At 43.5% G+C, this 26,372-nt stretch overlaps 2 protein-coding genes across 3 annotated transcripts; one reads left to right on the top strand and one right to left on the bottom strand.

Annotated features, from left to right (window-relative positions):
• Nucleotides 1-2,177: 2,177 nt before the first annotated feature.
• sult4a1 (sulfotransferase family 4A, member 1) lies at nucleotides 2,178-16,077 on the bottom strand. 2 transcript variants are annotated; one of them, XM_084038932.1, is made up of 8 exons: nucleotides 15,583-16,075; nucleotides 12,218-12,348; nucleotides 10,722-10,802; nucleotides 9,210-9,336; nucleotides 9,009-9,103; nucleotides 7,049-7,187; nucleotides 3,665-3,713; nucleotides 2,746-2,814 (listed from the first exon to the last, which is right to left on the bottom strand). In XM_084038932.1, the coding sequence occupies exons 1-7, from the start codon at nucleotides 16,001-16,003 to the stop codon at nucleotides 3,688-3,690; spliced, it is 1,020 nt and encodes a 339-aa protein (XP_083895058.1). In that variant the 5' UTR covers nucleotides 16,004-16,075; the 3' UTR covers nucleotides 2,746-2,814; nucleotides 3,665-3,687. The 2 variants fall into 2 exon arrangements, with proteins under 2 accessions (XP_083895057.1, XP_083895058.1); XM_084038931.1 differs by lacking the exon at nucleotides 3,665-3,713 and having other exon boundaries at nucleotides 2,178-2,814; nucleotides 15,583-16,077.
• A 1,113-nt stretch (nucleotides 16,078-17,190) lies between these two features.
• pnpla3 (patatin-like phospholipase domain containing 3) lies at nucleotides 17,191-26,059 on the top strand. The gene is made up of 9 exons (XM_084038680.1): nucleotides 17,191-17,492; nucleotides 18,204-18,436; nucleotides 18,575-18,640; nucleotides 20,420-20,629; nucleotides 22,673-22,733; nucleotides 22,822-22,998; nucleotides 23,082-23,214; nucleotides 24,344-24,451; nucleotides 24,759-26,059. The coding sequence occupies exons 1-9, from the start codon at nucleotides 17,306-17,308 to the stop codon at nucleotides 24,991-24,993; spliced, it is 1,410 nt and encodes a 469-aa protein (XP_083894806.1). The 5' UTR covers nucleotides 17,191-17,305; the 3' UTR covers nucleotides 24,994-26,059.
• Nucleotides 26,060-26,372: the final 313 nt, after the last annotated feature.

The following is a 26,372-nucleotide window of genomic DNA, read 5'->3' as shown; positions in this document are numbered from 1 at the left end:
TTTTTAATGTAGAGCTTACAATGTGGTAGTTGATTTATTTTTTTATAGATTAAAACTTAATAATAAATAAATAATAATAAGGATACATACCGGTAATAAAAATTAAAATAGAAAAATATTTTTTTCTCACTTTGCAATTCAATTGACCCACGATTTTCACGGTTGTCTTGATAATGGAAATTCATTCTGTGACTGTTTTAACCAAACAAATCCGATAATCGTCCCACTCTTGCTTGCAAGATGTTCGCTAAGATGCCAATGGCCTCAAGTAAGAACTACGCATTAATGGTAGATGCTAAAACATTGGGAGACAGTCGCACATAATCGTCGTTAGTGTCAGTCCACGTTGAATAAACAAAGTGGGGGATGGGTTTTTTGTCTGTAAAATGCAGGATAAAGCAACAATTTCATTGACTTTTAATTTTCCTTTTCTCCTGATAGCAGCACAACAGACATTTGTTCAGAACAAGACTTCAAAGAGAGAGATGGTCATTGAATATTGCCTGAAGACACAACTTTATTAATAAACCAGCAAGCAAAGCATGTAAAATACAACGTGAGACGCCCAGGAAACAGAGACAGGCATGTATAAAAAACCCAAATAAACCATAAAAGTGGAGATGGGCGGCTGAAGCCTTGACAACGGCTGTAAACAAGAAAGGATAATGGTGGTGGTGGGGGGGGGGGGGTAAATGGGCAGTGTGTGCCGAGGGTCGGCGTTTTTACATCCACACATTAAAGACATTCACGAGTGTCTGGTAGAGCTCCAGGGACCAGGACTGCTGGACTTGGAGACAATACCGTGGCAACGAGGGTGGAGGCGCCGGACCGGCTGGACGTGATTCCGTATGGTTTACGACGGTGAGACGCAGAATACGAAACATACAGTAGTTAATGCTGGTTGTGGATTCATACTCTGCTCTCTCTCTCTCGCTCCTGACATGTCAGAGAAAACTGATAGAGAAAGAGAGAAAAGTTCACCCATCGGTGGTAATGTTCTCAGCAACCCAGCAGCCAAAGTGAGCCTCAGCTCCCAGGAGGCCCCGTTCACATTCATGCACTTATGTCTGATTGACATACACGAGTGCAAGCATCCCCCCCGATGCATCATCACTTCCTATCCCAACCTCTGAATGGTGAGTCAGCGCCGGTGAAGACATTATTAGTGACCTGCAGCACTCTTCGTCTCTTCCATAACTATATGTAGGTGTGTCTCTACGTTGCTTATTAAATTAAAAAAAAAGGGACGTCTTTGAATTCATCCACACAAAACCGTAAACGTTAAAGACGGGTGTCTGTATTCGTTATAGATTATCAACTGTTTGGCATCTTTCGGCTGCTCATTTGAACCACCAGAGGGCGCATTTTTTTATGACAAAGTAAAAAAACAGCAGATTTGAACAGAATCTAAAATCTCATATTTTTGATGGTACCACTGAGGGGCGCCATAGTTACACCTTAGTTAGTCTGGAAACCCTGATGCATTCTGAGACAGAACTCTCTCTCTCTCTCTCTCTCTGTCTCTCTTTCTCTCTCTCTCTCACACACACTCACATCCATCCGTACACACACATACACACACATAGAGCTCAAAGATGAGTGACGACCAGCGACGGAGGCTGAAAAACTCCTGCAGCACTTTGAGCAAAAAAAAAGACAACGATCATCTAACACAAGTACACCGCCGGAGCGATTTAGGCGTGAAAGGCTTCTTCTTCTTCTTCTTCTTCTTCTTCTTCTCTACAGGTTTGGCTTCCTTCCATGCATCTACCTGGCGTAGAGCCACTGCTGCATCTAGACGACTGCTAATGCACTCAGTCGCAGGGTTAAACCGATATGAGGGCTTGAAAATCGATTAAAAAAACATATAATAGCGTAAATCTCTATGTTGAGTGAACAGGTCAACCATTTCTCACTTACAGGCAGTAATGTATTCCAGTTCCCACACCAATAAACAGCTGTGTGTGTGTTTGTGTGTGTGTGTACAACGGTGTCTCCTACCTCCGAGCGACCCGGCTTTGTGGAACCAGAGAGAGCGTGACGTGTAACACAACGGCGTTGGCGGCAGTGTGATGTATTAAATACGCATTTTGAATACGATTACCCCTAGCATATCAAAACAACGAACGGCATCGGTACACTGAAGGGACAGCATAGCTACGGCATCGGTACAGAATCAGAATCGCCTGGAGACAACATCACATCATGAAAACAGTGAATGGCTTTAACTGGTTGCTATTTTATGTCCAGACATACTGGCGAGTGATTTTCCATCTAATGCTGCCACTAATATCTGCTTGAATCACTATCATGTCGTGATGTAGGAGATGTTTTAATATTTATGTTGACCAATGCTTCGGCTCAGTATTGGTATCGGCTTTCAAACACCCATATCGGTCGAACCCTGGTTCATATATACACACATATACATACACAGCAGTGGGAACATACTGTGGAGGTAGGGGTTGAGGGAGGTTTGGTTTAACTATTGACTGAGAAATTTCAACAACTTCCTAATAAATCTGGATTCATTTTGGTTACTCCACAACGGTGGGATCTTGTGATGACTTGAGATTGGATTGCATCGTGGGGAAAAGTCTTGTAGTCCCGCTTGAGTCAGAGTGTAGCATTAGACCGGATGGAGATGGAGGGGGTTTTGTGGACTGTGGTGGAGTAGATCGGTGGAGGTGTCAGGTGCTCCTCACAGGCAGAAGTCAAAGGTCAGGTCGGACTTGCCCATCTTCTGTCTGTACACCGCGTCAAACTTTTCATTCATGGACACCGTGAAGACGTCCTTCCAAAGACCCGCGCGACCTGGGGGGGAAGAGTTTCCGATATTAGCCGAAATGTGCACCTGAAACCGACCCCACAGACAAGACCTGCTGATTCACTTCTTCATCTTAATAGGCGCATAATGTGAAATTGATTGCCCCTCAATGGTTGTCGGTATGGCGACCCCCATGAGGTGGTGGCTGGTAGCTAACAATGCTAATGGCGCTAACGACAGAGCTATCAGTGTTTACCTGAGGGTGGGCGCGATAATTCCCCAATGGGCGTTGTCAGTCGGGACGACTTTACGAGAATTTTTAAAGCGTGAAAGTTCAGTACCTTCTGGTGTTCCACCGTAGGACTTTATGTGTACAAATATATACATATATATGCAAATATGTCCGGTTGTCAATGGCAACAGACAGATCATTTATTATACTGTTTGAATTGTGCCATGAATTACACTTTAGATGGCAGTTCACTTAGAAGACAATGTTGCACTTCAAGAAAGTTGCAACTTGATGTGGCTGTATAAAATACATCAGGTGAGATAATGTCATATTTGTTCATAGAACGTAGCTAAATCAGCTAGCTAGCTAGCAAGCCAAGCTATCGTAAAATGTTTACACCCCCCCTACATTTTTATACTTTTTATGCACACTATTGTTTGTTTGTTTTTTACTAATGTATGTATAGTGAGTTAACTGTTTCTTGTCCACAACATTTGACTGCTAAGCTAATATATGCTAACACAATAGTTGCTTGATGGCTTGATCCTTCACTTGCAGGGAGAAATAACATCTTCTGTGTTTCTCTGCAGAGTGAATGTAAAGTAACAAACCCCACATGGTGATTCTGCTGCAGGGTGAATGCAGCCTGTTGAGCTCCGACTCACCTGTTCACACTGACAGCTGTGTGTTAAGCCCAGTTAAGACTCCCATGCACTAAAAAGACAAGGAATTAGATGGAAAACTGCACAAAAAAACAAACAAAACAACCGAAACCATAAGTAAACATCAAAATCAAAAAAGGAATGGTGACATAAAGAAAAATGAACATGGAAGGACGTCTACATGTAACTGAAAGGGTTAAATGAAAGATGTCAATGCAACATTGGCCACACGGTGGTGCTATAATCATCACAAACTGAGCACACAACTATTATACTATTATAAAGTGTGTTTTAAAAAAGGACATTATTAAATAACTGATCCTGTGAATTCAAGTGTTTTGGTTTTGGTGTTTTTTGTATTGAATCATCATTATTACATTTTTAATGTCTTTTCTGTTTTTATTTCATGGTGGCATTTATTTTTACAATAACGCTTTTATTTCAAGTCCAGTTGAATTTCATTTTATTTTCATTTAAAAATACATTAAAAATATAAAAATCCTTCATGACATTATGAATAAAAGTTGTATGAGATAATTGAGAAAAATACTATTATTAAATAAAAATATACTCCAAAAAAATCAATCTCATCTTTTCCATATTTTTTGCACAATTACTACCTTTTATCTATTTTACATAGAACGCTTAGGGATCCAACGAATATTTTTGGATAAATATGCAAACACATAGCTACGTTCATGTTTTGCTTGGTAGCCGGGTTAAATGTGTGTGTGTGTGTGTGTGTGTGTGTGTGTGTGTGTGTGTGTGTGTGTTAATGAAGAACTGGTTGAAGACTCCGTGTCTCAGTGCGTGTAATCATGATGTAATTTGAATCTTCACCTCGTTATGCTGCTCAGTATGTATGAGAGTTTCCATTCAGCACCAAACCCGGTGAACCGCTCGGTGGTGTGTTCGCAGGGTCTTCTTCAAGGTCAACGTTTTATTGGTGACATGTTTTGTGAAAAAGAGCATTTTCCAGCATTTCTATATTCTGTTTTGTGTGTTTTCCTGCCTTTTGTCTGACCTGGACTGATTTGTTTCTGTCCCTGGTTTTGGAGTCGTTTGGAGTCCTGTAGAGGACTTTAGAGGACTATATGTAGAGGCCTAAGTAAAGGGCTATATAAAGGACTATGTAGAGTTTTATGTAGAGGACTACGTAGAGGACTATGGTTTGGATCAGCCACTAAACGGGACAGGAATAGACTCCTCCAGAAGGGGGCTAGAGAACATTTACTGTGGTTTCCTTCCATAGTCCATCCCCGCGACGAGGACTTGACTGCAGTCAGTCCCACTGTTACAGATCACATTTTCACAGTATTTGATGAAGAATTACTTTTTAAATGTCATCTGTCAGTATAACTCCTATGAGCTGTACACACAGTACATCTTTTCTGGTACACAGCGTGTAGGCTATAATCATCTATTTGTTTCTTTGCACTATTTGTTCCGTTTCCAGCTTACATAAAACTGGATTTACATAGACGTTCCAGTTCTTAATTAATGTTGGCCATTGGTGGTTTTTATATATTTACAGAATATATATTATTATTAGTAATTAGTAATAATTAGTACTTTTGGATACAATATCACTGTGGGAACATTGAAACGGACACATTTGGCCCGGGGAGCCAGGAAGTGAGAGGATCTCCAACTGGCTCTGGTGGTGACCGACTTCTCCAGCTGTGATTTATTATATCCCAGAAGTCCGGTTTAATTCAAGCAAAACAGACACACATTTCTTTGTGAGTTTAGTCGTGTCGAGTTCATGAGGAAATGAGGGGATTTCCAGAGGACGACCCTTTGAGAAGACCACTCAATTTCAATAACTATGTTTTCATTCATCGTCCGAATATGTTAAACTGTTTGCTCGTCCGGAGACACATTTCATGCATGTTGTGCAGCCCCGCTGGGGTATGCACAACAAATGCACAATGTTAGATAGGTAACCCTAATTACCTATCTAACATTGTCCTGAGGCGTCTCCGGGGACAACCAGCTGCACAGCATGTGACTCGCCCTGGTAGGACGACAACTGAACTGACATCCTCACCATGATGGGAGCTCCGGCTCTGTGGTTTCAGTGTAGAGACTTTGAATTCAGGATTTAATGTCCTGGTAGCACCAAGTATTTTTGTTTATTATTTGTTTCATAGTCAAGCCTAACCAAAATAGATTTGTTGCCTGAACCTAACAACATAGTTCTTTTTACTAAACCTAACCACGTAGTTTTGTTGGTTCAACCTAACCAAAATATATTTGTTGCCTGAACCTAACAACATAGTTTTTTACTAAACCTAACCACATAATTTTATTGCCTCAACATAACCATCTAGTTTTTGTTGGTTAAACCTAACCAAAATAGTTTTGTTGGTTAAACTAACAACGTTGTTTTGTTGCCGAAACCGAACAACACAGTTTTTTGTACTAAACCGAACAACCTATTTTTTTTAAATAAACGGAACAACGTAGTTTTTTTCACTAAATCAAACAACGCAGGTGTTCACTTTACGATATTAGCTTAAGAAAACTAAAGACATGCATCATATGTTATATATATATTTCCTCTCTTTAAATAGGTAGAAGAAATCAGGCCTGATAACATATGTCCTACTTGTTGGTTTTATGTGTGCAGCTATTGTGAGAACCGGATTTCCTCCTTGAGGACAAATACCAATCTAGCACAGTGGTGATTTCATCCACTCGCTATGCAATTGCATTTGTTGCACTTAATGTATTTGTTTTCCTTGTTATGCGTCTCGTTTGTGTCTTTTCTGTTCCGGAGAGTAGATTTTGACATACTTTAACCCAATGACCTATTTAAGGTGCACTCCACCAAAATGTGAAACTAAGTCAATGTCACTTTCTTTATCTTCCTTTTATTATGTAACGTGTGTACTTAATGCCTAACCATGTAGTTATACAGTAGAACACATGTGTCAAACTGATCCAGTAAAGGGCCGCTGTGGCTGCAGGTTTTCATTCCAACCAAGCAAGAACACACCTGATCCAACCAATCAAGGTGTGAAGGCCAATCAGGTAGGTGAATAAGTCGAGTCAGGTGTGTTCTTGCTTGGTTGGAATGAAAACCTGCAGCCACAGCGGCCCTTTACTGGATCAGTTTGACACACCTGCAGTAGAAGAACATCCAATAGCGTCAAAGAAGTGTGAGACAAAACTCGGAAAAGTCGGAAGTCAAAACTCTGCCTGGTCATCGGACTAGGGGGACTAGAGGGACTAGAGGGACTAGGGAGACTAGGGGGACTAGAGGGACTAGAGGGACTAGGGAGACTAGAGGGACTAGAGGGACTAGGGGGACTAGAGGGACTAGGGAGACTAGAGGGACTAGAGGGACTAGGGGGACTAGAGGGACTAGGTCGTCCCACTCACCCCTGCAGATGGACAGAGCCTCCGAGTTGGAGCACTGCTCGATGAGTTGGTTGCAGCTCTCCACCATGCCCTCCAGCTGAGCCTTGTCACAGGAAACTCCCAGGAACCGGGCCAAATGTTCCACCAATGTCCCCAGATCCTGGAGGGGGGGGGGGGGTGTAGAGGAGGTAAGTGAAGTGCAACCCTATCTTCAATGAAAATGACGTTCCCAGACAAGTTTTTATAGAACTAAACTCACATTTTGGCCGTCATGACCTTGGATATTTGCAACCAATATACAAAATTGACGACATAGAAGCTAGATTAGAAGCTAATTGCATTCGTAGCGTGGTAGCATGGTAGCGTGGTAACATGGTAGCGTGATAGCGTAGTAGCAACGGTAGCCGAGAAGATTAAACAAAACAAAACCAGCTGCAACTACAAAGCTTAAAATGTTAATAAAACACTGAATCTGAAGTGGGTGAAAGCCTGTTTTTATAAACGTCCAGCACACCGACCTCCTTGGTTTGAAACTAAATTTATGAACATGACATAACAGCAAGGCTGCGGTTCTTTTCTGTCCTCAGACAGTTCATGCTTGTTCATGTCGCATGACAGCTGTCGGGACAAAATGTACAGCTCTATTGTACAATACATCATCAAGGAGCAGTTAAACAAATAATCAGTTTTACAGCCTCCTGCTATGTGTGTTCAAGGCAGGAGAGAGGGAAACGAGCTATGAAGCAGCTTCACAACAGCCTCAGTGGTGCTTTGTGCTCATATGCTCACAGTCACATCGTTAACATTCAGCAGATAAAACGTTTTTTTAACCGATTAGGATGCTAACGTTTGCTAATGAGCACTAAACACAAAGAAGGCCTCAGTTAAGGCTCATGGGAGTTCGTACTTAGTTTTTTTAATGGATTAAATTATAAAAACAAGAAATATTGTATAGTCAGTTAGCTGTAGTGTTGGACAGAGCCTGATTAGCTGTTTAATGCTAAGCTAAGCTAACTGTCTCCAGACTGGAGTCTGATTCTGTCGACGTGTCAACCTCATATTTGAGGAAAAATATTGAATTTACCTCTGCACATTTTAGTTAATTTATCTTTAGATTCTGTCTAAAACATTTACATGCTTTGCTAATAAGCAGACAAATATTAATTTTAATCTTAAATCATTTAAAAAGTGAGCATTTCAAATGATCTCGCAGGTATCTCTTCAGTTTTGGTGAATTGATATCAAATCGAGGATTAAGAGCCAGCCTCTCAGAAATGTTTAAGATGACATTCAATAATAAGATTGTATTCTTTCTTTATTCATACATAATAAAAACTCCCTTCAGTTTCAAAGATAAGTTTGTGCCTGTGAGCTCAATAACTCCAGATAACGTAAAAACAGGAAAAGGGGACTTTTGACCAAGCAAAGGACAAATATTGATTTGACATACATTGTTCTTTTTCTAGTTGTATGTGTGTAGTCAGAATGTTCTGTACAAAAGATGTTGTGAGAAAAGAGGCAGACAATCAAACTGAAGGTTAATAGAAGTTATTGTTGTAGAAATTAAACTGTTCTTCACTTTGTCACATAAAGGTGGAAACATCAATTTTGCTTTGTATAGAATAAGATGAGATGAGATGAGATACTCATGATGCCCTACTTACAAGCCTGTTTATGGAAATGTGAGTAGAAAGTACAGATATTTGTTTTAACATGTAGAGAAAAATAAATACTCAAGTGCAGATACCTGAAAATTGTACTTAATCGCATTAACAAAGTATTTGTACTTTGTTACTTCCTTATAACTTCAAAATCTACGTATTGCGGAAAACTGTCAACGGTTGTCAACGGTTGTCAACGGCGAGACACAAATTACATTTTGAGTCTACATATTTTTTCTGAAATTAGTGTGGGAAACTGGAAGGGGCGGGACTTAGCCTCTCTATGGTGATGATGATGATGATGATGATGATGATGTTACCTTGTACATGTCTTCATATTTCAAGAAGAGGACGTTAGAGTCCAAACGATGTTCCCAGAATTCCTGAACGTGCTCAAACCAGGAACCGTATCCCACTGAGAGACAGACAGACAGACAGACAGACAGACAGCTGGGTGAGCTCACACTAGTCTGCAGGACTCGAGACCAGATGGCAGGTCCTCCGGTGACCCGCGTACTCACGCTTGTCGTGCATGAAGCGGCGGCAGAACTCCTGGAAGGTTCCCCGGTAGCTCATGGTCCTGAGGGAGCGGTGGAACTGGTAGTAGGACACCACAAGGTCTTTGGGGTTACGGGCCATGTAGATCACCTAGGGGGGACCACAACAGCACCCGGCAGGGTCACATGTGTGATATTAGTCCTGGATTACTAGTACGTGGTACACAGTTAAATAGAATGTAACCTCCCGCATGTATTCTCCCATATGGGGCCTCCCGTATGTTACCTCCCATATGTAACCTCCCATATGTAACCTCCCATATGTTACCTCCTGTATGTTACCTCCCGTATGTAACCTCCCGTATGTAACCTCCCATATGTAACCTCCCATATGTTACCTCCTGTATGTTACCTCCCGTATGTAACCTCCCGTATGTAACCTCCTGTATGTAACCTCCCATATGGGGCCTCCCGTATGTAACCTCCCGTATGTAACCTCTCATATGGGGCCTCCCGCATGTATTCTCCCATGTGTAACCTCCCGTATGTATTCTCCCGTGTGTTACCTCCCGTATGTAACCTCCCGTGTGTAACCTCCCATATGTAACCTCCCGTATGTATTCTCCCATATGTATTCTCCCGTATGTAACCTCCCGTGTGTAACCTCCCATATGTAACCTCCCGTGTGTTACCTCCCGTATGTAACCTCCTGTATGTAACCTCCTGTATGTAACCTCCCATATGTTACCTCCTGTATGTTACCTCCCATATGGGGCCTCCCGTATGTAACCTCCCGTATGTAACCTCCCATATGTTACCTCCTGTATGTTACCTCCCATATGGGGCCTCCCGTATGTAACCTCCCATATGTAACCTCCCGTATGTAACCTCCCATATGGGGCCTCCCATATGGGGCCTCCCGTATGTAACCTCCCGTATCTAACCTCCCATATGGGGCCTCCCGTATGTAACCTCCCGTATGTAACCTCCCATATGGGGCCTCCCGTATGTAACCTCCCGTATCTAACCTCCCATATGGGGCCTCCCGTATGTAACCTCCCGTATGTAACCTCCCATATGGGGCCTCCCGTATGTAACCTCCCATATGTTACCTCCTGTATGTTACCTCCTGTATGTTACCTCCCATATGGGGCCTCCCACATGTATTCTCCCTTGTGTTACCTCCCGTATGTAACCTCCCGCATGTATTCTCCCGTTTGTAACCTCCCGTGTGTAACCTCCCATATGTTACCTCCTGTATGTAACCTCCCGTATGTAACCTCCCATATGTTACCTCCTGTATGTAACCTCCCGTATGTAACCTCCCATATGGGGCCTCCCATATGTTACCTCCCATATGTAACCTCCCGTATGTAACCTCCCATATGGGGCCTCCCGCATGTATTCTCCCATGTGTAACCTCCCGTATGTATTCTCCCGTATGTTACCTCCCGTATGTAACCTCCCATATGGGGCCTCCCGTATGTAACCTCCCATATGCGGCCTCCCATATGTATGGAGGGCCCGTGTACTGACCTTGGCCTCTCCGGTGTGCATGGCCGTGGGCAGGAATCGATAGGGGAGATGACTTTTGATCAGGCGGGGGGAGGTCAGCTCCTGAGAAAACACAGAGGAACATTTTGTTTTCCTTCAATCTGTAATCTCGTCTTCACTTATCTGCTGCAGAGCGCTGCTGCTGCTACTCTCGGGCGAGTCTTTATGTCTTTATCTAATCTGTTCAGACAGTCACATGCTGCACACAAAATCTGTTGCTCACTTTTTCTGGGGACATTGCTGTTTTTCACTCAAGGAATTTACCTGACTATGATAGCTGGTCCAAAAAAACAACAAATACTGATTTAATAAACCTCACACAAAAACAAAAATGTGAGTCCACATTGTTCACAATCACAAGTATTGTTTTATTCTGAAGTGCTGTGTTTTGTTCACCTTCCTGTCTTTTTAAATCCCCATTTTTAGTGTGCTTTTATTTATCATTTATACTCAGTAGTGTAGAAGTTTAAAGATGCTCTTATTACTGTTTTACTGGGTTTTTATGTGCATTTACAACTTGTAGCTGAGATAAATGAGTTTTAGACATTAACCCTTTAAAAGAAAAAACAAGAGGATCCTACATTATCTCATAAATTCAAACCCGAGCACGGATTTTCTTTCTCAGAAACTGAAGACATCATGCAACAGTTTTCACGGCCCCCTTAATGACTCGTTTGACCTTTAAGGGCAGAACGAGTGTCATGAGAAAGAGTTGGCTGTTTACAGCTCTTTTAATTCCTAGAAAATATTTAATCCATGTCATTTCAATTTGAGTTATCTAAGGAGCACCAAAATGTCTTTTTTATCATTTGACTTTTGGTCCAAAGGACAGACCTGCTTTCCAGAACCTTGAGGGTCCAGTATTTATGTTTCTGACAATTTTTTACTTTTCCTCCTGACATGTGAAAACAAATATCTACTTTCCCTTCTTCACATTTTCATAAACAGGTTTGTTACTTTTGTTTTATTGCATTTGAGGGGAATTATACATTATATAATTGAGTTTTATTTTTTTAAATGTCCCTGACTATGTTTTAACCCAAATATTTGTATTTCTACTTCAGTATAGAACGTGGATTTAACCTCTGAAGTAAGTTTGTGAACCAGATCTTATTTAGCAATGGGTTTGATTGTTTTTTTATATGGGAATATGTTTTAAATTCACTTTTGAAATTTTGATTATTTTGTGTCGTCAGTTACATAAAAAAAAAATAAAACACTTTTTTAAATTTCCAGGTTGCAATAAAAATGCAAAATAAATAAATAACTCCCCCAAGGGGGATCGAATCCTCCACAAGGCGCCGTAGAGAACAAACTGATAAACAAAGATGTAAATCATCATCAGCAGCCTTGAAATGATCAACACACAGCCCTCGTGATCTTCAAACTGAGGCCGTCATCTCAACAAGGTATCCATGACAACGCAGGGTCACCCAGGACTTCTTCGGTCCGGCGGCCGCGGACTAAAGGGCCGTTACCTGTATGATGTCCAGGCCCGGTTGGGGGTACTCTAGGACTGGCAGCTGCTCGTCGATGTTCATGAGGCCGATCTCGTCCGGATCGGCTCCCTGGCTCACCAGATACACGATCTCCTGAAGCAGACTGGTGCCTACGAGCAGAGAGAGGAACCGGGAAAGAGCCTGTTGGTAGCTTCATAATGTCACTGCTTTTAGAAGATGTCTCTTCCGTATCTAATGTCTCTTGTTCCTAGACATGAAAATGAGAATTAAATAGGCCTATTGTTGTTATACTGACTTTTTTATATGTTCTTACCATTCCGGAGATACAGCCAAGACAAATAAAGGAATTAACCCTAACCCAACCCCAACCTTAACCCCAACCCTGAACAGAACCCTTACCCTAACCCAATTCAACCCTTCTGAACACGAGTCTCTATGATGTACTGTTCCAGAGACACAGCCCAAAAAAAGGAATTAAACCTAACCCCAACCTTAACCCTAACCTAATTTGATCCTTTTGAACACGCCAGTCTTCAGCCTGAGTCTCTACGACGTACCGTTCCGGAGATACAGCCAAGCCCAACCCCAATTTTCACATTTTTGCTTATATCTCGGGAACGGAGGGTCGTAGAGACTCGGGAGTGGGTGGCGTCTGACCTAATTCAACCCTTCTGAACACGCCAGACTTTGGCTCATGTCCTCTAAGAGCTCCGGCGTTTAAGGCTGTCTGCGGATGCGTTAAACAGCAGTGTTGAGCTGAGGGCCGTACCGTCACCTGTTTTAATACGTCCATGATTCATGATGTAACATCTGAAATTAAAATATGACCCATGGCCAGTCCGCCCCTGTTGCTGGCGCCAACTCGTCACCAAGTAGCTTCAAGGAGCAAACGTCCAAAATGGTGGCGACGCATCTGGGGGACCACAGACCACTACGATATGTTTAGTCTCCATTTGTGATTCAGTGACGACGGGAGGAGTTGAAAATCTTTTTTTAAAGTGACCAACTTTAGCTTTAATAAGGTTCTTTGTGTGTGAAAGAGAAAGCTTTGTCTCACACGCTTCCATTGGAGGAGCCCAACAGGACGACGGCTGCAGGCTGCCGCCAGATCCCATCAGATCCATCATGTGAGGATCTGGGAGGAGGATGCCCGCTGGCCTCCGACCGCCACATGCTGGCCGTGAAACAGAGGAAACCATGACGCCACAATCCATCTCTGAAGAGATGGTTCAGTTTCCTGAAGAAGCTCCCTCGCTCTACAAGATGCGTTTATGTCTCTGTGATGTTATATGTGTCATGAAAAACAGATTTTTCAGACAAAAGCAGCTTCTGATGCCAAATCGGTTTCACACACCGTCAGAAAGAATCTGTTCAAATAAATAAATAAATGTAAGGTAAAAGCACTCCTTTCTCACCAAATAACATGCAATTAACTGTGAAAATAAAAAATATATGATTAAAAAACAAAAATATTACGTTAAATTACATAAAATTCGGTGCATTTATTTGTTACCCCCCCCCCACCTAGATACATGACTGTCGTACGGCTGATGTCACAACACACAAAAAATGCATCGCCATCATAAACAGTAGACCCCCCCCTTCTGTTTGGAGAATCTCTCTAACCCCATTGGCTGAGACCTCCACTTGTGAGCCAATGGCATCGCAGCTCTGCGGCATCCCGACCCATGTGGCCCCTCCATGTGTTTCCTGTCTCCCTCTGCAGCAGAAGAGGACCGACACAGAGACCTGGACCCACCTCGCCTGTTTAACCGTTACTTCAACATCACTCAGAGAGAGAAGGGTTTCCTTGGAGCTTCCAGGGGAGTCTGGATGCATCAGGGCTGAGTCCGGCTCGCCAAAGGCCTCAAAAAGGCAAGAACCTCAACAGGAAGCAGCTCAGTTACACAAGGGAGAGGTTGCTTCCTCTCACAGTATGAGAAGCAGCATACAATGCATCATCGTCTGCAAACTAACATATAATTAATACCCGCCGAGCCTCAGCTGTCGGTCTAATAAAGTCCACATGTTATACTCTAGACCAGAGGTGTTCAGTGTTTTAGACCAAGGACCCCCAAGGCCTATAGAGACCTGGTGGAAGGACCTCCAAGGCCTATAGAGACCTGGTGGAGGGACCTCCAAGGCCTATAGAGACCTGGTGGAGGGACCCCCAAAGCCTATAGAGACCTGGTGGAGGGACCTCCAAGGCCTATAGAGACCTGGTGGAGGGACCCCCAAGGCCTATAGAGACCTGGTGGAGGGACCCCCAAGGCCTATAGAGACCTGGTGGAGGGACCCCCAAAGCCTATAGAGACCTGGTGGAGGGACCTCCAAGGCCTATAGAGACCCGGTGGAGGGACCCCCTATACATATTATATAAAACTGCGTTCCTTATTAACCAATAATAATGTGTGTGCAGCCTATAGTTCAGGACTTTGTAATGATGGATGGATACGATGCTAAGACATTAAAATAATAATTGTTGACAGATTCATATTTTAATTATATTTTATCACAATTTCTCAACATAATATTAAAGAGGAAACAGCATTTTCTGACATTTCTTTATGAAAAATGCCTTTTGATGATGAACAGATGATGAAAATAGTTGGTGATTATATTTCTGTGGATCTGTTAGTGGAATTAGTTTTCCTTTCATTTGTGGTCCTTCTGTAAAAAGCTGTCTCCAAACATCATGTTGGTTGTTTAGAGGACAATAACATCTCATTTAATGTGATGAACAAGTGACATCATAAGTAGACTGAATACTGACCATTGGATTGGTACAAATATGGAGTTTACCACAGCTGGAAGGGGCTGGAAAAGCATGGAAATGCACCTGGAAATGCTTGGAAAGTGCTTGAATTTGACTTTGGAGAAGGTGTAGGAACCCTGAAGTGAACATCGTTGCTATAGATTCAAACTTTAGTGTTAGATGGCATTCTGGGAAATGCACTGGATCGCATTCATATAGTAGTAGAAGTATTATTAATATATATATTAATGTTAAAACATTTCATCAATTAATTCATTGATTCATGTTCTCTCCTTTATTGCCCTGTTGCCCCTCTCTGCCCTCCAGCTCCAGCTGCCACCGGCCGTCACATGACCGGACCCACCCCGGCGCACAGCGGGGCACCAACCTGGCAACAACCCGGCAACAACCCGGCAACCTCCGGCCTGCAGCAGCAGCGGCGGCGCTGCAGCAACGGATGTAAACAGCAACTTCCATCCTACGCGTGTGATGATGATGATGATGATGATGATGATGGATGCGCGCGGACTTCTTTATTATGACTCATGCGGCCGCGTGGAGGCTGGACGTCAGCAGGCCTTTGGGTGCTGGCGATGTAAACACAGGTGTTACCGGGGGCGCTGCTTACCGGACTTCGGGTAGGTGACGATCCAGATGTCGCTACTCCGCAGGGAGAAGTTGGCGATCTCCTCCATCTTCCCTCTGCAGAAGGGCGGCAGCCGCACGCCGTCGAACTCGAAGTACTTGCTCTCGAACTCGATCGGCGTGCTCGGCGTGTCTGCCTCGCTCTCGGCCATCCTCGAAACTGCTGCGCGCCGCCAGTGCGACGACGGAGAAGAAATCCCGGACGCGCGCGCGAGACGCACGCACGCGGAACGGTTCGGGGAGCAGGAAGAACGTGCGGGTCGATGACGACGATGAGGTCGGTTAGTTGAAACACGGCGGATGATGATGATGGTGATGATGATGCTGCGCGGACGGCGTCGACCCAACAGCCAATCACGCGGGAGAGAGGTGATGTAATGCGCGCCCCCGCCAGTTCCCAGCATCAGGACCACTCTGAGGAGATGCGCGCGACCCAACACAGATTCACACGCTCCAGTAAACGACAAGGCTGCAGTTATCACATGATCTTACATAATTATCCTTCTGCTGTAAACACATTAATAATGATATATGATTATACATAATTATTATTATCATTATTATTATCGTCATCGTCATTATTATTATTATTACATTTGTTTACATGATAATATATTCAATGAAACATAATTGAATGAGCAACTAATGTAATGTAATGGTAAAATGTCATGTTCATAAATGTAAATTCAGCAGTAAAAAAAACAAACGAATTTTGTACTTTTCCTCCATGAGGTTAAATATTACATCAATGTTATTTCTTTCAACATATGGTCCACTCAAAATATCCTTACATAATATAGCCTATATAGGCTAAGCCTGGTAGCCTGTTGTTGTTACCTGTATATGTTGTATACTGTTCTGTATTCTTATGTGTAATATCTAGTATACTATATATAAAGAATTGTAAACAAAAATAAATAAATTAGAAAACCAAAAAAACTGTTGAGTAAAAGTCAAGAATGAAGGATATTTGAACTACACTGATTTGAATGAGAAATAGAATGTATGTGTGTGCAGCATTAAATACAGTTTATTAATATTATTATTAATAATATTATTATTGTTATCTCATTAATAAAGAATATTAAATACAAGACTGCAAACAAACTGTTGCGCAAAGAGAAGTAGGAGGGGGAGGGGGTTAGACGTTTTCTTCTTCTTTCTTTTCTTGTATTTTTAAAGGTGCTGTGTCACGTGTTGCTGTCGCTTGGCTGTCATGCAGGAAGCATGTTGCCTTTACTGGAACCTCGTAAATCCTAGTGTTTTACACACAAACCCTGGCTTTAAATGACTTTGCCTTCGGTTTCCGTTTTATATGGTCCAAATATATATATTTTAATAAATATATATATATATGCTATAAAATTTAAGAATACAACATGCTAATCTTACTAGCTTGACACGATGCTACAAGCGTGTGCACGTGACGCGGTTCACTTTCTCGTAACGTTTACAGATACGTGTAACCTTTCCCGTAGCGGCTCTAAAGGAATAGTGGTGTATGATCCGATTGCACCTGAAGGCACCAGCAGAAGCCCCTCCCCTCTTAAAGGGCCAGCAGCCTGTTAATAGTACTCGCCCTGTCGTCGGCGGATCAGTCCGCGTCTCTCCGCCGAGCCGAAGTGTCCTCCCGCCCGTCTCCTCCGCCGCCGACCCGCCTCGGTGCTCTCTCTCCGGGCTCCCCCGGACCGGGGCATGCCCCCGCCATGGTCGACCTAAAAGGGGGCTGGAACTTGTCTTTCGCCGGGTGCGGGTTTCTGGGGATTTACCACATCGGAGTCGCCAGCTGCCTGCTGGAGAAAGCGCCCTTCCTCCTCCGGGGGGCCACCAAGCTGTACGGGGCCTCCGCCGGGGCTCTGACCGCCGCGGTGCTCGCCAGCCAGGCGTCCATAAGTAAGTAGCATTCTTATTAGTAGTATTAGTTGTGTTGGTAGCATTATTATTATGTTTATAAGTCAGTATTTACTAACTATTAGTGACATAGTTTTTATATTTTGATTTTGTTGTTTTCTATATATAGAACTTTTTTTTTTTTTAAATATGAGTTTAAAATCTTTCAGTTTGTCTTGATAAAATTGACCCAAAATGTATAAAAAATATAAAATATGTATAAAATATTTCACATATAGAAATACACATAAAGGTACTTTAATATATGAAGCAAAGGGAGTCTCAGTGTCCCAAACATACTTCTTCTAAATAATAATAACACTGTATATAACATAAAATGTGCCTACAAAAATCAACACAGGTATTAAAACAGAAAGCAAGGAAAAAACAAATTAAGTTAATAAATGCTAATAATAATAATAACAACAGATTATCAGATACAAAGTCATTAACAGGTGTAGTAAATATTAAAAATCCGTAAAAGTGACAAACAGCAGAAACAAAAAGTCCCATGATGAAGTAATCACAGAGCTGGTATCAGAGAGGAGCTGCTGACCTAGACGTAGTCCGGTCCTCGGATGAGGGCTCACCCAGGTCACTGCTGGTCACAGACTCCTGGTAGCTTTAGGGAATATTGATTAGGGGGGTGGGGGGATCTCCTGATCCTGCTACAAAGTCCTGATTCTCTTTTTTCCCTTTCTTTCCTTTCCTCAGCTAAATGTTGTGAGGATGTCATCGAGGTGGCGAAGGAAGCCAGGAAGAGGAACCTGGGCCCCCTTCACCCCACCTTCAACCTGGTCAAGGTGATCAGGTCCGGCCTGAACCGGGACCTGCCCTCCAACGCCCACACGCTGGCCTCAGGCCGGCTGTGCGTCTCGCTGACCCGGGTGTGCGACGGGGAGAACGTGCTGGTGTCGGAGTTCAACTCCAAAGAGGAGCTCATCCAGGTGAGCGGGGCGGCGGCAGGGAGGTCAGGGGCGGGGAGGTCAGCGGTGGGGAGGTCAGCGGTGGGGAGGTCAGCGGCGGGTGGGGAGGTCAGCGGTGACTGAACTTCCTCTGGTTTAACTCTTTCCCTCCGTCCACAGGCACTGATCTGCAGCTGCTTCATCCCCGTCTACTGCGGCCTGATTCCCCCGACCTTCAGAGGAGAGGTAGGTGTCTCATTCATCCCCCAAAAACACGTCTGCTTCATGATAAAAAAGATACAAAGGTCAAAGTGCGATGCTGCCGTGACATGATTGAGTTTCTGTTTATTAATCAGGATGAGTCATGCTTCATAGCTGTGATCATGGTTTCTGACATCAGCTGCTTCTGGACTTCAGCAGTGATGTAATGCGGTAGCAACATAAGTGAACCAGCGTTGGGCTTCAAACGGAGTAAGGAGGTTCAAAGGCGCCACTTTAAGCTGTTGACATGTTTTAAAGGCGGTTCAGGATCTCGTCTGCAGCCGCGTCGCCGTCCGTACATTGTGTTCTTTCTGATCCCAGTTCAGTGCGACTCACTGTCTTCGGCTCGAGTGTGACTTAACTGGAGGCATGAAAACCACGCGGTCGTGGAACAGAGCATTTCTGACACCGATGCTTCGGCATGAGCCGGTTAAAGGTTCTAGAGACTCGAACAAAAACCATGCGGGTCCACCAGAGACCCCTTTCAGACTCGGGGTTTCTCCTCAAGCCCCCTTCAGCGTAGTGAGAACCAGAACCAGGACTTTTAGAACCCCGCCGTCGTAAAATTAGGGGTTTTCTAAAAGGAGTCTGGTGCTCGGGGTCACTACCACTTCTGTCCACAGGGGGTCGCCACCATCAATGCAAAATGACAGTTTGTCTAAAACCAAATTGTGGTTAATTTGTGGGCAATTTGTTAAAGAAAACTGTAAAGAAAAAAAATATAGAAAGTGTTCAATTATTAACACAAATATAAATTATTATTATACATAACGTACAATTATTTATGAGAAGAAATCCATATTTTCTTGGGTTACAATTTATTTTTTATGTATTATTTTTATTTATTTTTTATGTATTATTTTAATGTATTTTTTATCATTTCAAATATTTTCGCCTCATTCACGTTGCACGAATGAAGCCTTCGTTCACATCTTTGTTTTTGATGATTTATCCGATGGCGCCACGCAAGAGTATACTTTGCGTTTTTGCGTGAACGCAGAATGTAAAGTCTATGCTAACAGTGCTTTGAGCGAAATGCTAACCTCATGCATTTCTGCACTGCAATGTATTTTTATTAAATATTGGACATAGAAGAGGCTAAATAAAGGCTAAAAAGACACATTTCTATTGAACAACCCTGACCTCCATTTATTTGCTGACCTACTTCCTGTCTGGCTCTTCCTTACCAACACAGATGTTACCAACCCCCCCCCCCCCCCCTCCCCCCCCCCCATCTCTGCCCGGCTCAGCTGGATTTTACAACCGGCCCTGACAGGGAGGTCAATCCTTCTCCGTGGTGTTTTTAAGCGCTTTAAATGATCAAAACCCTCCTTTGATGTTCCAGAGGCCTAAAACAGAAAACTGGAGCAGACCATTACATAACCTGGGGGGGGAGGGGTGTCAATCACACAAAGGCGTTACTGTCAGAGAGTGACGAGGCTCCAGTTTTTTGGTACATTGCTGTGAGATTTTGATTTTGAGAATGCCTTTGGGGTGTTTTGTTCGATAGTTCACATCCTGTGTGAGTCAGAGAGACTTGTTCCGTCATGTAATACAGAATGAAAATGAAAGGAGGTCGTACCATTAACGGAGCCGCCTCGTTAATGGAGGTGTGGCTCGGCCCGGCAGGAGAGCAAACTGTTGTCACGGGCTTTGGAACTGATTACATTTAGTCTGTTTGGGTCACATGGGAATAGTATAATCAATACTGATGATAACAAACACACCCTGAAGGTCACATCTTTGCTTCCTGTTTCCTGTCAGCGCTACGTGGACGGCGGCATCAGCAACAACCTGCCTCAGTCGGAGCTGAAGAACACCATCACCATCTCACCGTTCTCCGGCGAGTGCGACATCTGCCCCCGCGACAACTCCACCAGCTTCCACGAGCTGCGCTTCACCAACACCAGCATCCAGATGAACGTGGGCAACATGTACCGCCTCAGCCGGGCGCTGTTCCCGCCGGAACCCAAGGTAGGCGACGCCCCCAAAACCCCACCATCAGTCGCTCAAGGTGCAGTCGATAACGCGTTAATGCTAGGACATTTTTAGTTCGGTATCTAGAGACGGAAGGCTATTAGCTTAGCTTAGCATAGTAGCAGTGGTTGCAGCGTGTAACTATAAAAACATAGATTTTGTTTTTTACATGATAGAACACGTTAGTAGTAGTAGTACTATTAATTCATCTTATGCTAAGCTAGGCTAACCCGTCCTGACTCCCAACTCCGTACTCGTTGATTCCTCGTCTTTATAAAGCCCTGATTATGCTTCCGCGTAGTGATAACGCAACGGCAACGCAACGGCCACGCAGTTGCTTGGAGACCGTGATGGTTCTGCGTTGGGTTTACGTGTCGAAATGCAATTCAATGCCACACCGGTAAAGGGCGCTATGGTTTTTGTAAAGACAGACTGACCGACCGACCGAGACTCTTGGCGTATATCATCGTAAGCTTCGTTATAGCGTATTTGTTTACTTTCCGGCTTTAAACGTCCACAATTTTTCAGAACTTGGTGTTTTATTTCTTTGTGCAAAAGCGACAAGGTGCAAACAATAAAACGAGGTGAAAACAATAAAAGTAGCCTTTTAAAAGTTTAAATGGCGGTGTTTATGAGTGGAAACCGGATAGCGGTCTCCAGTGGATGTAGTTAGCGGACCAATCACAGCCGATGCCGCTGCGTTGGTGTTGCGTTGGTGTTGCGTCGCGTCGACGCGCGTCTAGGATTTTTGGGAGGTACACGTCAGGCCCTTGCGTTGACGTAAGGGGGGTCCGCAAGGACGTAAGGGGTCCGCAAGGCCGTAAGGGGTCCGCAAGGCCGTAAGGGGTCCGCAAGGCCCCTTGCGTTGTGTCGACGCGGAAGCATAACTTGGGCTTAAGTCAAGAATACGAAATGAGAAAATGTTGCTTTAAAGTGGACATGCAGTTTTAACATGTACAACAAATTTAATGTTATATATGTTTATATATAAATGTAATAAAACGTGTGATGGACAACATGTACGAAATGTACATGTGTTGGTAAATTGTAGTTTCAGGTGGCGTTCAGGGTTCATTCAATAGCGTGTTCATCGTCATGGTGGTTTTTAACGTGAACGGTGGTTCCTCTAACCCTAACCCTTTGTAATAGAAATAGAAATAGAAAAAGTTAGTAAAATAGCCTATAACTATATATATAATATATACTATACTGTACGTATATGTGGATAATAATTCATGCCGTATTTAATGAAACACACGACAAAGTGCAGAAGGTTGTAATCGCTATGATTCATAAAACCATGTTTGGACCTTCACACACACCTGACGTGTCTCGCTCGCCCCTCTGCTGTCTCTCTCTCTCTCGTTATGTAATGTGTGTGTGACGAGGCGCCACATTCCTGCCGGGAGGATTTTCCTCTCTGCAGGTCACGTGACCAAAAACAGGTTCAACCCAAACACTCAGAGAATGTCAGGTGTGTGTTTGGACCCGTGATCCCTCGTTGCTATCAGAGCAGCCGGCTGATTGGCTGAGAGCAGATCTGCTGACGTTTTAATGTTTAGTTTTATGCTCATGGGTTACATGAAGTCTGATCTCACTCTTTCTCTCTAACAGAGAAAAGAAGATCTCCATATTTGAGGGACTGAAAACAGCATTTCCTGACATTTCTTTATGAAAAATGACTTTTGATGATGAACAGATGATGAAAATAGTTGGTGATTATATTTCTGTGGATCTGTTAGTGGAATTAGTTTTCCTTTCATTTGTGGTCCTTCTGTAAAAAGCTGTCTCCAAACATCATGTTGGTTGTTTAGAGGACAATAACATCTCATTTAATGTGATGAACAAGTGACATAATAAGTAGACTGAATACTGACCATTGGATTGATACAAAGATGGAGTTTACCACTGCTGGAAGGGGCTGGAAAAGCATGGAAATGCACCTGGAAATGCTTGAATTTGACTTTGATGAAGGTGGAGGAACCCTGAACAATAAATACATATGAATATATATAAATATATATTATTTCCTGTCTGCAGGTTCTGGCTGAGATGTGTCAGAGCGGTTATAAAGACGCTCTGCGCTTCCTGGAAGAAAACAGTGAGTATCCTGCTCCCGTTACCACGGCGACCCTCAAATAAACGCAGTTGTGATGCATCTCCATCCCGTCTTGTTTTTGTTTTACCAGACCTGATGCTGCAGGACCACCCGACCTCAGGCCCCGCCCCCCCGGAGGCCACGCCCCCCTGCTGCTGCGTGCATACGGAGACCACCAGGGAGTGGGTGCTGCGCAGGCTCCGCCTCCTGAGGAAGGAGCACTGGTGGCTGGATGAGCAGATCAATTTGCCAACGCCCATCAAGAAAGGTGTGATGTCATCGCCGGACTGTGACGGCATGTTTTTGTGTCCGGGCGTGTGAATATGCTGACGACTCTCTGTCCTCCGTCAGTGTTCTGCGAGGCGTGCCGGGACAAGTCCGGTCTGTACGCAAGGGTGTCCGGCATGCTGCCGGTGCGAGTGGCGTCCTACATGCTGATGCCCTGCACACTTCCTGTGCAGTCGGCCTACTCCGTGGCCCAGAGGTGAGCGTCCAGCCTCTTAAAGAGACAGTACACCCCAAAATCAACCCACGTTTATTCATATTTGTAATGCATATTTATATATAAAAACCAGAGATGCACCACATTTATTTTTTTATTTTAATCTAATGGAGAATAACATTTGTGATATCGGAATAACGTCTGAACATGAAGGGAATAATCAGAGAAAATGATTCTATACGTACAATTTATTAAAAATTTACCAATATTCATGATCTAAACACATTTACAAACTTTATGTATCAGGATCTATTATACAAGAATGTCGGTGTGTGTATTGTTTTAAATGAAGGCTGTATGTGAGATGGTGAACTGTCCCTTTAAGACCTGATGTTTGGGGTGAACTGTCCCTTTAAGACCTGATGTTCGGGGTGAACTGTCCCTTTAAGACCTGATGTTTGGGTTGAACTGTCCCTTTAAGACCTGATGTTCGGGGTGAACTGTCCCTTTAAGACCTGATGTTTGGGTTGAACTGTCCCTTTAAGACCTGATGTTTGGGTTGAACTGTCCCTTTAAGACCTGATGTTTGGGGCGAACTGTCCCTTTAAGACCTGATGTTTGGGTTGAACTGTCCCTTTAAGAGCTGATGTTCGGGGTGAACTGTCCCTTTAAGAGCTGATGTTCGGGGTGAACTGTCCCTTTAAGACCTGATGTTTGGGTTGAACTGTCCCTTTAAGACCTGATGTTCGGGGTGAACTGTCCCTTTAAGACCTGATGTTTGGGTTGAGCTGTCCCTTTAAGACCTGATGTTCGGGGTGAACTGTCCCTTTAAGAGCTGATGTTCGGGGTGAACTGTCCCTTTAAGAGCTGATGTTTGGGGTGAACTGTCCCTTTAAGACCTGATGTTTGGGGCGAACTGTCCCTTTAAGACCTGATGTTTGGGGTGAACTGTCCCTTTAAGACCTGATGTTTGGGGCGAACTGTCCCTTTAAGACCTGATGTTTGGGGTGAACTGTCCCTTTAAGACCTGATGTTTGGGTTGAGCTGTCCCTTTAAGACCTGATGTTCGGGGTGAACTGTCCCTTTAAGAGCTGATGTTCGGGGTGAACTGTCCCTTTAAGAGCTGATGTTTGGGGTGAACTGTCCCTTTAAGACTCCCGCTGTGACTCAGGTTGGTGGAGTGGATCCCCGAGGTGCCGGCCGACATGCGCTGGCTGTTCGGGGTGGCGGGTGACGTCTACCAGCAGGCCTGGAGAGGAGCGCCGGCCAAACCCAGCAGGTGACGCGAAGAAGAACACCCTTTTATCACCTTTAATTAGTTAGTTAGTGTTGCACTGCGTTTCTTATTATTTTAGATAATAAATCAATATTTTTAGAGAGTTCATATTTTTTTTTAGATAATACCGTAAATCAGTATTTTGAGAAAGTTTCTCACTATTTTGGGAAGGTTTCTCTTTTTTTGGGACAGAATTGGGCTTCCATCTGAAACTCATGACTTTGATCCAAATATTCATAAAAATGAAACACATTCATAAAAACAATTTCTTTGAACATGTGACCCTGACTTCCTGTGTCTGACCTCGCAGCGACCTCCGTCTGAAGAAGTGCCTGAGTGCTCCGGCTCCGCCCACCGACTGTGACAAGCGGAGAGACAACCCTCCAGCGCTCTCCTCGCTGGACCTCCACGGCAGCTACTGGGAGATCCCCCAATCTACCTCCTCCTCCTCCTCTTCATCGCCCCACCAGCACCCTCACATCCCCTCCTCCCCGCAGCAGGTCTGCTTCTTCGTCGGCTCACAGGACGAAGCGGCGCAGCACTGACGCCGGTTCGCACTTTGACGGCGATGCAGGTTCAAACGGCCACTTCCTGTCGATGGGAACCAATGAGAGACGAGCGTGTCACCGACTCCAGACAGATTTGTGTCCCGGCTGATTGCTTATCGTAACCGATAGAAACGATGAACGAAGCTGCAGAAAAGTTTAAACTTAAAGTGTCCTTTAAAATTGAGGTGATGTCACAAGACCGGAAATCCTTCGCCGTCACGGAGGATCTGTCCGATTTCAAGGAAGGAAGGAAGGAAGGAAGGAAACACGCTGGAAGAATCTCCCGCCAACACAGAACTCAACAAAGTTGTAACGGTTCATTTTGTGTTCATAAGTACTAGAGATACTATTATTGAATTAATGGTAGATTACTTGTCTTATCACACAGATGATAAAACACAACAATAAGCACCATTTGTCAGGTTTTTTTATCGATTTTTTAAGAGGCGGGACCAAGACGGGAGAAAATTAATCTAGGGTCCAATCATGATGTCCACGGACGTTTCAGCCTGATATCCCGTTTACACAGAAGCATTCAGATTTAAGATAAACCTGTTTTACTCTGTTTTATGTTTGCTTTTTAAAGCTGTTTTGACAAAGAAACGCGTAAAGACAATCAGACCTCCACGATGCCGCCAGGTGGCTGCTGGGAAACATTTGTGACACGCCAGGTCGGACCTCCCTCACTTGAATGTACAGTTGTGTTATTGTACCCTGATATTCTCTTCAGATGAAACACTGCTTAAAATGGGATTTGGATTTCTTCCATCTCATCGTCTTATCCGGTGTCGGGTCGCTTTAACAGCTTTCATTTCTTCCAGTCTCTTTATTTAATGTTCATTCCAGCAGTACAGCGTTCAGCCACAAGAGGGCGTCTGTGGCTAAGAATCTAAAAACTATTGTAAGTGGAGATAGCTCTGATGGCTTCTCTGGTTTGTGAGTCCTTGCAAAGTTTATGATTTCATTATGTTTATAAATTGGTGGATGTTTTTTGATCCGCTCGGAAGTATAAATATCAACAATTTGCCGAATTAAATAAGGTTTACAAATAAAAATGGGGATTTCTGTCTTTTTTTTTCACAATAATACAAAACAATGTCTTTTTGTTGTTGTTGTAAATGTGTCGTATTTCCACACAGTGTCTCTACGGAAGCCATAACTCATTATTTTGAGACACTAAGTCAATATTGTGAGACAGTTTCTCATTATTGCGATACTAAGTCATTATTTTGGGAATGTTTCTCTGTTTTTCAGACAGAAATGTGCTTCCATACATCTCAATCACATGTTCGACATCGATCCAAACATTAATACACATTTAATTAATTCATTAAAAAAATTGAATTGTTTCTTTGACAATATTACAATAAACACAG

Source organism: Eutrigla gurnardus (genome assembly GCF_963514095.1).
Source record: "Eutrigla gurnardus genome assembly, chromosome: 21".
NCBI classification, from domain to species: Eukaryota; Metazoa; Chordata; class Actinopteri; order Perciformes; family Triglidae; genus Eutrigla; species Eutrigla gurnardus.
Note: the sequence above shows the minus strand (reverse complement) of the source record. Positions and strands in the feature narration are given on the sequence as shown.